This window comes from Durio zibethinus, chromosome 4 (assembly GCF_047325235.1).
Source record: "Durio zibethinus cultivar Kanyao isolate XHJ-2024 chromosome 4, ASM4732523v1, whole genome shotgun sequence".
NCBI lineage: Eukaryota > Viridiplantae > Streptophyta > Magnoliopsida > Malvales > Malvaceae > Durio > Durio zibethinus.
The window spans coordinates 768472-781372 of record NC_143165.1 but is presented as its reverse complement, the minus strand read 5'-3'; the positions used below and the strand labels follow the sequence as shown (position 1 = coordinate 781372).

Sequence of the window (12901 nt, the reverse complement as noted above, 5' to 3'; positions counted from 1 at the left end):
TATTTAAAGCAACTATTCATATTATGAATTTAGTTTTATCCATTTATTGATTTGGTATATAAAAGAGGTTTTACTCTAGTGGAATAAAGATCATATAAATTTATATTTATTTTTAGTGGTAATAAATAATCTTATAACTAAAATTTAATCAAAATCACAAAAAAAGATAATTCTCACGAAAGTTTTTACATGCTTTTAAGTTTTTTTTTTTTTTTAGTTTTTAAATTATAAGATTTGAAATCGAGACTAATTCAAGTTACATTTATTTATATATAATAATTATTGACCCCAAACTATGAAATTAAGTATTCGCAAAAGAATGGATATTCCAATTTCCAAGTTCATCGATTGAATTTAAAAGGCAGTTTCCAAGTTTATTGATTTAAACAAAGTAATCAACGGTAAATAAGCCTTTGATTTCAATTTGGATCACACACAATTAACTGCAACCACCTGTTTGCCAATGTTGCGGCCACTGAAGAGGCCAACTAGTGCAGCTGGAGCATTCTCCAGGCCATCGGCTATGTCTTCAACATACACAACTTTTCCTTCTCTAATCATTGGCAATATCATTTCAAGGTACTTTGGGTAGAGGTGATAGTAATCAAAGACCAGGTATCCTTGCATTCGTACTTGTTTCATCACGATCGACGTCAAATTGTGTACCCCTTCAGGCTGTTCAAGGTTGTATTGAGAGATCATCCCACACACTGCAATGCGAGCATAGACTCTCAGGTTGAGTAGAACAGCATCCAGGATCTTTCCTCCTACGTTGTCGAAGTAAATGTCGATGCCTTCAGGGAAGAACCTGCCTTGACAATAATGGGTTGGCTTTACATTTCAAAATCAGATAGTCAAGCAAGAGCTTTTCATCGATTACACAGTTTTATTTTAGCTGTTCATTCCATCAGATTCTCTTCCAAATTTCAGGGTCAAATTCAGCTAAGGTTTCACAATTGCACATCAGATTTCACTTCAGTTGCAAGTAAAATTGCTACATATACTGACCTTTTCAATGCTGCATTATAGTCTGGCTCTTCTTTATAGTTGAAAGCCTCGTCAAATCCAAATTTATTCTTCAATAGATCAACCTTAAATTGAAGCAGTGAAAATAATATTCAGATTCAACATCGTCATTTTCCTCAAATGCCGCAATAATGTCCGGTTGGACAATGATTTTTTCAGTCAGAAGTGCAATAGAAATTGCTTAATTGTTAAAAATAGCAGGCAATTTATTGAATGAACAACCATATGAGGCCTGGCTTGCTATACCTTCTCATTGCTTCCAGCACATCCAACGACATAGCAACCTTGCAGCTTTGCGAACTGCCCCACGAGCTGACCCACTGCACCAGATGCTGCTGAAACAAAGACATATTCTCCTGTCTTAGGAGAACAAAGCTCATAGAAACCAATATATGCAGTCATACCAGGCATACCTGTCAAGTATATGTCACATATATAAACAATAGTTAAATGAACAGCAGATCAGAGAAGTGCTAATACCTATAATCTTCAAACAGTATCAGTTGAACAGTTCCTTGAAGTAAATAAAACAAACCAGAAGGGAACAAAGGATGGTCCATGTACTTCACCACAAGCCAGGTGTGTTTAATAGGACAAACTTAGGTAGCAAAGGCATGATCTCTATTTTTTATTTTTTGGGGGGTGTGTGGGTATGCAAAAGAACCTCAATTGAGGACCAAATTCCAAGCCCTTCAGTTTATGGTGAACTTTTGACGGGCTTGTACCATAACAATAATATAGTTCCAGCCATGCTCCAAACTAAGTCATCTTCCCTGGGACAGGGAGGCCACATCCCTTGCCATATATAAAGCTATTTCAGCTCATAATAATGGGAGTTTAGTGGTTTAGCTTGGGCCCTTTGGATCATGGGGACCTTGGCCTTTATCAGCCAATTATCCTTCAAATTAAAATGGATTAAGCTCCCTGATCAGTTTATCTCTTATTCCATTCTTCTATATAGTTATCAGCTCTATATATATATATATATATATATATATATATATTTGAGTTCTGAATTTGCTTATCCTATACAAAGTGTCAATATCTAAAGACTAGTAATTATTACCAAGAATTCCAGCATAGTAGGAAAGAGGAACATCTGTGTGTTGAATCTTAAACAGGTGATTTGTCTCTGTAATCAGACTATACTCTTCCCAACCAGTCAGCCCCCAAACCAAATCATCGTTTTTGAAGTCTGGATGTGAAGAATCCAAAACTTTAGCCACGCCATATCCAGTAATAGGCTGCATCATATTTCCCAATTTCAAAAAATTAGTCAGTTACTCAAGGAAATGACTAATGACCAACTGACACCCCACCAATCTCTCCAAAAATATACTTCATTCTCATCTTTAACAAACTAAAAGAACATAAAAAAAAAAAAAAAAAAAAAACAATTCAAGAAGTTAACAATCTTGATCATATGGAAAATAGACAGCCAAACTAAGAAACGTGAATAAATGAGCGAACCGACATAATGTCCTTGAATCTTCATCATTCCTGTTGTATGATTTACGAATGACATGACAGATAGAGTTTTTTTTTTTTACAATAATTCCATAATTACAACCATCTGGTACCCTGAGTTTAATTTTCAGTACCAATGATCAATTACATGTGTGCATGCTAACTGGTTTACTATTCATGGTGACTGTGCATATGAAATTCAGGGGATAACTGCATCTGAATTGTTAATGGTTCATCTGCTATCAAGATAATTGTGGACCAGAACAAGGAGTCAGTTGTGTTCCAAACTTCTAGTTAGATTGTATGAACTAATTCAACGGATTGTTTCCCTTGATCCACTCAAGAGAGACACTTGGTGCTTTGTCGACCATCCCATAAGCTACAGTTTAAACTGACATATTTTTCTTCAATTTTTTTATTCTAATGGAATTGGAAAATCATTAACCAGAAAAAAGGGGGATGAAATCATAAGTAGAATAGAAACCAAACCATATATAGAAACCAGAAGATTTGTTTGGGGTAGCAACTAGGAGACAGATGCCCACCTCGGATAAGGAAAAGGTCAGAGAAATTTATGGGCCTTCTACTTAACGAAATATAAAAATCTCGGATCTGTGAAGTCGTCGTTGAGAAGTTGCAGGGAATTAAAACAAAATCTACCACAAATCACTTTAAATCATAACTTATTTTTCAAACCATTGATTTTGTTGTATTTGTCAAAGAAAGAAAAGTTTACTCTTGGATAAACATAAGAAGAAGAGGCCTAAATAATGAATAAAAGCAATATTAAATTTCAGTTGAATTTTTAAATTTCATCAATGACTAATTAATCTTAATGTTACTATTTTTTTTCTGTATTTGAAATTGTTAGAAATTGAATCTTAATATATGAACTTATAATTTATAATCTAATGAGAGTATATAAATATAAGTACATTACATTTATGTATTATTTTTTGCTATCAATAAATCATATGATTATGAATATGGAAAAGTTATTATATTCATAAAAAAAATCTTAACGTGAATGCATTCATTATATGATGAATAAACTAAGAAAATTCAATCCCATAATTGTAAATGATCATGAAAGGGAACAAAGAGAGAGAGAGAGAGAGAGAGAGAGAGAGAGAGAGAGGAGGATGAACTAACCAAGCCAGGAGTGTAGGATTCAGAGTAATGTCTGTCGAGCTTCATCATTTTGAAAACCATGTAGGGATCGCAGGAGAGAAAAAGATTCTTGACAACAACTGCGTTAGAGTCGGTTGGTGCTTTAAGTTTGATGGTTCCTGCAGTCAAGTGCATGTCTGTTTCTTGAGGTGAACCCGACACATAGTGTTTCAATATCACCTTCATGTTGCTTGCTTCATCAATGGCTCCCGTTGCCTCCGCCATTTTAACTAATTTATTTCCTTTCTAATTTCCTCCTAATTTCTCTGTAAACAATCGTATGGAGAGAATTACAAATCGAACTATATATATATTGAAGAGCGGTGGAGGAGAGAAGAGGATTCTAGTATTTATAGGAAGCTAATGGTGTATAATTTCAAAGGTCTTAGGCTTTTTTTTTTTTTTTTTATTCCGGGAAATTGGATTCGTCAAGCTTTTTAAGTAAAAAATATATGCATCTATTATTAAATTAAATATCAATAAGAGATTAGTTTAATTGACAAGGATTGTTCATCTTTGTATAAAGGTTTTGTATTCAAATTCAGTCAATAACTTCTTATTTTGGTTATTTTGAATGTATAATTTTTAATCATTGTTTTTAAATTATAAGTACGACGTATTTTATTTTGATCTAAAAAACTAAAAAATTTATTTTCTCTATTTTTTTAAATTATTAAATTAAATATTTGAAAATGTCTTAATATAAGTGTTTTTAACTAGGAAGTTTAAGGAAAAAATGAAACATGCATGTGACCATTTTCATTCAAATGGACATGCATATAATGCTACCCTATTCTTCGTTTTTTTTGGAAAACTTTTGGATGTTTGTAGCTAGCGATATCCTATGTTAACAAACCAAAAATCCAAACATGTATTGGATCTTTGGAACATCGAACTGTTTAATGTATGGATTACGTGGAAGAGATAGCAAAAATTGAAACTTATTTGAACATATCTTCCAATAGAAAATAATAATCAGAATTTTAGTGAGCATTCCGTCATACAAATCAGTATGTTTGATGTATAACGTTTTGGTTTGTATCATCTAATGATAACATCAATCAAGTTATAACATCTCTAGTATATTCGAAATTTAAATTTTAATATTTATAATTTTTTTATTTTATAAGTTAGCCTTTTTTAAAAAATATAAAAACATATTAAATGCGATACATTTTTTAGCCCATAAATCTTTTATGATATGGGTCATTAGATGGTTCAAAGGTTGATAAAACTATGTTCTACATGCATTTTGAAATTCTTTTTTTTTTTTTAATTTTTGTCAAGATGCAAAGATACAAGTACCAAGAACAAGTACTCGAATCATCAGAAAACTGGCTCTGTCCATCAATATATACCTTACTTTTCTGTCTGTCACGAGTATATGGCAATTTGCTTATTAGTGTCTGATTTTGTAAGCCTCCTGTAACATGCTTCTAATGCACCGAATGGTGCGTTTCAGGTCAAGTCCCTTACTGTTTTCACAGTCTTAGAGAACTGTCGTATATCTTGCAGCTGCCAATTGAAAATTTTGGGATCTCTTATTCGAAAACAGCTTCGAATCTTTCTTCTCCAAATAAAAAAAAAAAAAAAAAAACCGGATTTAATTGCTTACCTTATAGCTATATAAGAATGTCTTACCTTTAGGTCAAGGCCTTTGCTGCAATAACATATAGTATTTGATGAGTTTTTTACTGTACCAGGGGGCTTCTGCTGTTATAACATATGACGCCAGTTGCCTGGAAATTTTGAGCCATTCTAAAGATGGTGCTTTCTTTTATTCATTTTAACAACAGGCCGACCTTTTCTTGTTAATTAGAATTCAACTTAAAACCAATTAGTAACAAGGTCAATTTGAATATAAAGTCACAGGGCTCACAGCAAACATTAGACTAACCGAAGCGGGATAACACCAACGGTACAACATCTACACCGGAATTCATGAAAAATTACTTTTTCATATTCTCTCGACGGAGACAAAATAGAAAGAGGAGCATAGTTTCTTTGCCACTTGAGCCAACCATTCGTTGCTGTCTCACATTTTACATCTACACATACTATATAAATATATATATATATATATTTTATATTAAACCCGTCTCGAAACAAGCACCAAACTTTTTCCTTCCAAAACAAGCAGCCAAAACCAGGTTATATACTATGCTGTTGTTGAAGAAATTATACAGGGAAAAGATAGCTAAATTACTGGTGAGAGGCTCAACATAGTGGTGAAAATGGTGAAAATATGCACAAAAAAGGAAGCCTGCAAGTCACTGAGAAGCAACTTTAATTATCTTTTTGCCAATGCAATGGCCACTAAAAATTTCAATTAGAGCTGCAGGGCCATTTACAAGGCCTTCTACAATGTCTTCTATGTAAGCAATCCTTTCTTCTCTGATGAAAGGCAGCATCATGTCCAGGAACTTTGAGTAGAGGTGACAGAAATCGAAAACCACGAATCCTTCCATTCGAATCCGTCTAAAAACAAGGCACATTAAATTCTTAGTACCTTCTGGCTGATCCAGATTGTACTGGGAGATCATTCCACAGACAGCAATGTAGCCATGAACTCTCATATTTGGAAGTACTGCATCTAGCATTTCACCCCCAACATTCTCAAAGTATATGTCAATGCCTTCAGGGAAATACCTGCAGGTATAATCATTACTTAGAATTTGCATGATTGTATATAACAAATCAGCAAAAGTTTGATTTAAAACCATCTCCTGACCTTTTCAAAGTTGCATCTAAGTCATGCTCCTCTTTGTAATTGATAGCATCATCAAACCCAAACCTTTCTTTCAGAAGTTGAACATCATTAAACATATATGTAAGAGCTGAAAGTGAGAAATAACTTGGCTAATTTGTAACCATTATACTTGTTCCATAAATAAGATCTTCCTGTTAACTTCCCCAAGTTCCCATAGGCATGAATAAAAAGAAGTGGCTGACTCCATATTCTCACCTTTTGGCTACTACCAGCACTTCCAACAACATAACAACCTCCCAGCTTTGCAAGTTGACCAATCACCAACAAGCTGACCAACTGCACCAAATGCTGCTGAAACAAACGCATATTCTCCTCTTTTAGGAGAACAAACTTCATAGAAACCAGCACAAGCAGTCACTCCAGGCATAACTATTGAAATAATAGCAAAAAGAACTGTCACAGTGAAAAGAATGAAAGCAGTGTAGCAAAACTTTGTGTTCAGAACTTAGCTAGTAAGTAATATTAATGCTGAATAATTTTTTATAAAATTTTCACACAACCGCCTTGAGAATATTATACTGTGCAGTTGACCAAATTAAAGAACTGTTGATTTTTCTTGTCTTGGATTGGTAAAGTTGGCTGGATTCTCTCTGCAACATCCAGATAGCATGAAAGTTTAATCGATATATGCTGCTGCTATGGCTAAACATACATGCACGAAGACACCTAGGCACAACATCAAGCTCTATAGTACTATGTTTGCACCAAAAAGAAAAAGAGAAAGAGAATAAAATAAAAATAATTTGACTGGGAATGAAACTCACCAAGAACCCCAGCATAGTAGGAAAGAGGCACATCGGTATGCCTAATTTTGAAGAGTCTTTCAGGTCTAGTTATGAAACTGTATTCTTCCCATCCTGTGGTTCCCCAAACAAAGTCCCCTTCCTTGAAGCCTTGGTGCGTAGAATCCAACACTTTAGCCACTCCAAACCCGGTAATGAGCTGCCAAGGGGATAACAATCACAATACTTCACTAATAAACATGAATGCCATATTTTCTCATGATGCCTGATGAAAATTAACTTCGATTAGAAGCATATGCAGGGGTTGTATTGTCAAAATGAAATTGAGAAATTATAATTTTTCCTCTTAAGCTTATTCACGACAAAAATCCCAATAATGCAATCATAAACAATTCGCAAGGTTTCAAACTATTAAAGAAAAAATTTAAAAGTTAAAAAATTATGGCAGGAACTGGATATACATAGCAACACTAGCACTTTTTACCAATAAGAAAGAAGGTTTTTTTCAGACTCTTAATTTCATAAACCAGATTCTTCAAATATGGAAAAAAAAATCAATAATAAAGAGAGACAGAGAGAGAGAGAGGGAGTGCATGCAGAACCGGCAGTGAAGGGAGTAAACTCAGGGTCTTGATCATTCCTCATGCGGAGTCTCATGTAAGGATCGGAAGACAGGTAAAGTTTTTTGGCCAGCACAACTCCTTTGCTGGTTTCTGGTATCTTCAAAGCAATGGTACTAAAGCTTATGTACATGTCTGATTCTTTTGGAAAACCAGACACGTAGTCCCTCAGTGTCACCCTTTTGTTCCTCACCAGAACTTCTGAACCATTGTCCTTTGCCATTTCTAAGTACAAGAGAATAACATAAAAAGGTTTTTGGCTTGTTCAAATCTGGTCTGATTTATACTTTCCAAAAGGAATTTAAATTATGATCCCTATAGAAAATTAGCATTTATGTTTTCCCTTCTAGTTGATAAAATATATGAAAACCTTGGTGAATATTACATGAGAACTTTACTTTTAGACTCCTAACATATATTAGTAATAATTATTATAGCCCAAAAGTTGTTTGGTTGCAAATGTCCCGTTACTGATTTACACAAGAAAATTTACCTAAAACGTGTGGGACGTGAGGGATAGATTAGATCATGATTCATATGTTAACCAAAGATTGGAAGGACTGAGTGCTGCACACGTAGGAACTGAAGCCATTCCACCTAAGACTTTTTCTTTATCACGTGTCATTTCCAGCATCCATGGCAACCCACCCTGAAAAAATAATAAGGACTAGATTCGGTGGAGGTTTGGCCAGTTCTACCAACAACTGGTCCAACCCAAGACTAACCATAGATGATAGAGCTTAATAGTCTATGATTCTAAAGGGTTTTACATCCTTTTCAGCGCAAACAAAAAGGGAACCTCCGACAGTTAATATATATATAAAAGCGGATGAACTGAGAGCATATTGTATTCGTATTACTACCTCTGGATCTATTGACAAGATTGGTCAAAAGAAAAAAATTGTCAAAAAAATCTTGACTAGAAAACCAACAAATTCTATGGACTTAGGCCTAATGGGCCTCCAAATAATAGCGACGAAGATTTGTGGATGAATCCGTAGAAAACGAGTATACATATACATACATATATATATATATATATATATATATATCATCATCATCCAAGTAACAATTGAATTCCATGGTTGACGTCGGCTACCCATACGAATTTTCAAAAACTGCTTGTCTGACTTATTCTTTATGAAGTTTCTATGTTACCTTCTACTTCCCGCGTATAAGAAGCCTTGATACTTCTATATATGCGGTGCCTCATCCAAGAATGTGTTAACAAAATATCAGAAACAAACGAAATTCCATCAATCGATTTCCTCTTTCCCAATGGCATACCCCGGTTCCAACATACCAACAGCTAACCCTGTATCGGTTATCAGCCCTCATTTTTGTGTTCCTTACCCCATTGATCTTGCAATTGCCAGCAAGATTTTGACCATAACAGATGGCAACTTTGTAGTTACAGACATCAATGGCAACATCATTTTCAAAGTTAAAGGAACTTTTTTAACCATCAATGACCGTCGAGTTCTGCTAGACGCAGCCGGAAATCCCATTGTCACGCTTAAACAGAAGGTCGTAATTTAGTCCTAATGACCTGCTGCATGCCTTTATAGATATGTTCAAGTTAAGTTTTTTATTTTTTTAATATATTTGTTTTCTTTGGATTGATGCAGTTAATAAGTGCACATGATAGATGGCAAGTCTTCAGGGGAGATAACACGGACTCAAGTAATCTTATCTTTTCAGCTAAACGATCTTCGATGTTTCAGTTAAAGTCCAATTTAGATGTGTTCTTGGCAAACAACACAAAGGAGGATGTCTGTGATTTTAAGGTTAAAGGGAGTTGGTTGGAAAGATCCTGTGTTATTTATGCTGGAGAGTCTTCCAACATAGTTGCCCAAGTAAGATTTCTTCTACTCCAACATCAAATATCTTTTCTTTTCTTCTAATTCATGCACAAACCGCGGTACTTAAAGTCTAATCTGATTAATGACTGTTGAATTAATGTGAGCAGATGCAGAAGAAACACACAGTTAAAAGCATCTTGTTAGGAAAGGACAAGTCCATGGTGACAGTTTATCCCAACATCGATTATGCATTCATCGTAGCCCTTATCGTGATCCTTGATGGGATAAATAGAACTGAGGGCGTTTGAGAAGGTTTCCAATTGCTTGTAAACGATAAATCTTGAGTCTGTTGTTTTATTCTAATTTCCTGTATGTTGTCAAATTAGCTCTTGTATAATTAGTTTTCCATCATTTGTAGCCGGATTTTTTTTCAATGTAAAGCAAGTATATGACATGTTTTATATTGGAGTGAGGCAAGGATTTTCAGTTGCTTCACTTAGAGCCAAACCCTGTTGATATACGGGTTGAATAAACTTGGCTTTTCATTTGATTGGAAACAACGCTTTCTACTTTGCTGCATTTCAAAATATTAAAATTTGTGAATTTGAAATTTAATTCAATTGGTTAACTTATTTCTTTTTAAGATAAATCTTTGCAAGATTGAGATTCAATTATTTGGATAGTTTCAAATTGTTCTACTTTATACCCGTCAGACTTTCGCCTCCCTTGCACTAATATATATATATATATCAAAGACTACTGTAAGAGATTTTACCCTCTAAAGAAAATCTAAATTAAGAAAAATTTTGTCATATCTAACTTCATGGTAGTTAATTATGTTAGCGTGCCCAATAAGTTTAAAAAAAAAATTCTACTCCATTGATCATTTTAAATCTTTTTTTTTTTTTAGAAAAATAGATTAGGAAATGACTTGTAAAAAAAGAAAGAAGAAAAAATTTAAAAATAAATGACTTGAAAAATATAAGTAAATGTTTTTAATTTATTATTAGTAGTTTAACATGTAATCATAAATTAAAATCATAACTTTTTAGACTAATACAAGTATTAAAATTAAATTAAATATATATAATATACATTAAGTCAACAATTTTAAGATGTTTTTCAAATTTTTTTAGTTTATGACAAAATAATACATATTAAGATAAGTTTTATCAATAATTTGATTGAATTATTAGTATATATATTTTTGTATTTGTTAGCGAAGTACAATTATGTATAAAATATCAAAATTTTTGAAGCGTTTTATCACTAATTGAAGTAATAAATTTTACCTTATATTTCTATCTTTAAGTGTATAATTTTTGGATAAAAACCATTATATATGTAATAAAAGTAATGAAAACAAATTTATTAAATAAAATTTATAAAAATTAAACAAATCACAATTTTAAAAAAATATTAAATTCACAATAATTATCTTTGTACTCTACATAAGAATTTTTTTTCTACTAAATAAAAAGATGGTATATTTTTAATTATTACTTTATTATTGTTACCATCATTCAAAATGACGTTTTTATATTTTGATGTCACAACTTCTCCATTTGAAAAGAATAAATAAATTTGTAAGAGGTCATAACAACTCAAATAATATTTAACTCTATATTGTCTTCCTGAATGAGTATAAATTATAATCTCTTTCAAATAAAATGTTTAAATTGTTTCCCTCAACTCATATAACAGCAACTTGATCAACAAATAAACGATTATAAACTCATTAATCTAAATTAACATTTCTACAATTCAAATTTCAAAATCCTCAAAAAAATATTAATCCTTTAATCTCTATAAGACTTAGACATAAGGATTTTCTTCTTTAATTAGTATTATATCTCTATATTTTTGCACTTAAATTTTTATTGTGTTATGTTCTTATTTTATTTTTGAAATTTTTTATTGATGTCATAAAAGTATAGCTAAAATAACATGGATTAATTACTTAAACTTAAAAAAATTCAAAACTTAAATTGAGTATAAATAAAATTTTTACTCATTTTAAATTTTAATTTAATTAAAAATAATATAATATACATAATATTAAAAATGAACTAACTTGACTTTATTTCAATTGATTTTAAAAGTTAACAACTTAGTAGTTATTTAAAATCCAAAATGATTGAATATAACTAAAATCCAAATTGAAATAATAACCCAATCAAAATCTAATATTTCTTATTCATTTTTTGTAACAATTTAAAAGTTCCTTATTTAAGTTTTTTTCCTTAATTTTCAATATCTTATTTTTATTGTCTTTGTGTTTGAATTAGTTAATTAATTTTAAAAGTATTTCTAAAATAAAATTGTAATTATAAATAATTGAGTATACTGTTTTATTTGAATTTAAGATGATTTGAATCTAACTTTTTATGCACCAGTTATTGAATCAAATTTGCTCAGTTGCATATATAAATAATTAAGTACACTATGAATAAAAGTAAGTGATAAAATTTGACTCAACTTAATTGGTTGTTGATTTGAAGTTTAAAATCCAACTTGAATTTATGAAAACTCAAAATTCAAAATAATTGAAATACTAAATACATAATTAAATAAAGATTTATCAAATAAAGTTTGCTAATAAATGTCTTTAAATCACATTTAAGTTTAGTTAAATTATAATTTATAATAATATTTTTATATTAAATGTAATAGTGATAATTAATTCGATGAATTTCAATTCTTTTAAACATATATTACATAATATAGCAACATTAAGAATTTTGATATAACAATGAATATTTTTCAACTGATATAAAGGAGAAAATTAAAGATTATACAATGTTTTTTTCCAAATAAAAGAGTTTCATTTTAATCCAAAAGAAATTTGAAACCAATATATTTATATATTTGTCATTGAATATCATATAACACTAACCTTTTTTATCATATGAAAAAAGATAAAGTTATACATAACTAATCAATCTTTCATCTCATATTTCTACTTAGGATAATCTTCCATTGATGATTCTATTAATTGAACATAATTGTACGTTCTATCAATTGAAAGCTTAATTTTTCTTTTATTTAAAAAATTTTATTATACATAATTTTTTATTATATAAAAGTATTAAATACATAATTTTGAAAAATAAAATAAAATAAAATAAATTACTAATCTTCTTACTTGTCAAGTTTTATTAAGAAAATTTCAATTCTAAGAATAACAAACTTGTCATGTAATACCTATATAATTTATAATAGTTTCATTTCTAGCATTAACAAATAAATTTTCATGAATGAATATATTTTGGTATAAAAACATTCAAAAGATAGTTCCAAAGA

The 12901-nt window shown here is 31.1% G+C and overlaps 2 protein-coding genes and 1 pseudogene across 4 annotated transcripts; 1 reads left to right on the top strand and 2 right to left on the bottom strand.

The window, feature by feature from the left end:
- Positions 1–102: 102 nt before the first annotated feature.
- LOC111287517 (2-alkenal reductase (NADP(+)-dependent)-like) lies at positions 103–4257 on the bottom strand. Of its 2 annotated transcripts, none has more exons than XM_022878131.2 (5): positions 3646–4257; positions 2093–2270; positions 1273–1439; positions 1009–1091; positions 103–808 (listed from the first exon to the last, which is right to left on the bottom strand). In XM_022878131.2, the coding sequence occupies exons 1-5, from the start codon at positions 3886–3888 to the stop codon at positions 430–432; spliced, it is 1050 nt and encodes a 349-aa protein (XP_022733866.2). In that variant the 5' UTR covers positions 3889–4257; the 3' UTR covers positions 103–429. The 2 variants fall into 2 exon arrangements, with proteins under 2 accessions (XP_022733866.2, XP_022733869.2); XM_022878134.2 differs by having other exon boundaries at positions 1273–1382.
- A 1676-nt stretch (positions 4258–5933) lies between these two features.
- Positions 5934–8155, bottom strand: LOC111287411 (2-alkenal reductase (NADP(+)-dependent)-like; annotated as a pseudogene). The gene is made up of 5 exons (XR_016341326.1): positions 7774–8155; positions 7198–7375; positions 6629–6802; positions 6395–6477; positions 5934–6312 (listed from the first exon to the last, which is right to left on the bottom strand). The product of XR_016341326.1 is annotated as a 2-alkenal reductase (NADP(+)-dependent)-like (transcript).
- Positions 8156–9022: 867 nt separating this feature from the next.
- Positions 9023–10057, top strand: LOC111287413 (protein LURP-one-related 15-like). Its single transcript, XM_022877952.2, has 3 exons — positions 9023–9323; positions 9425–9652; positions 9766–10057. Exons 1-3 carry the CDS (start codon positions 9075–9077, stop codon positions 9904–9906), a joined length of 618 nt encoding a protein of 205 aa, XP_022733687.2. The 5' UTR covers positions 9023–9074; the 3' UTR covers positions 9907–10057.
- Positions 10058–12901: the final 2844 nt, after the last annotated feature.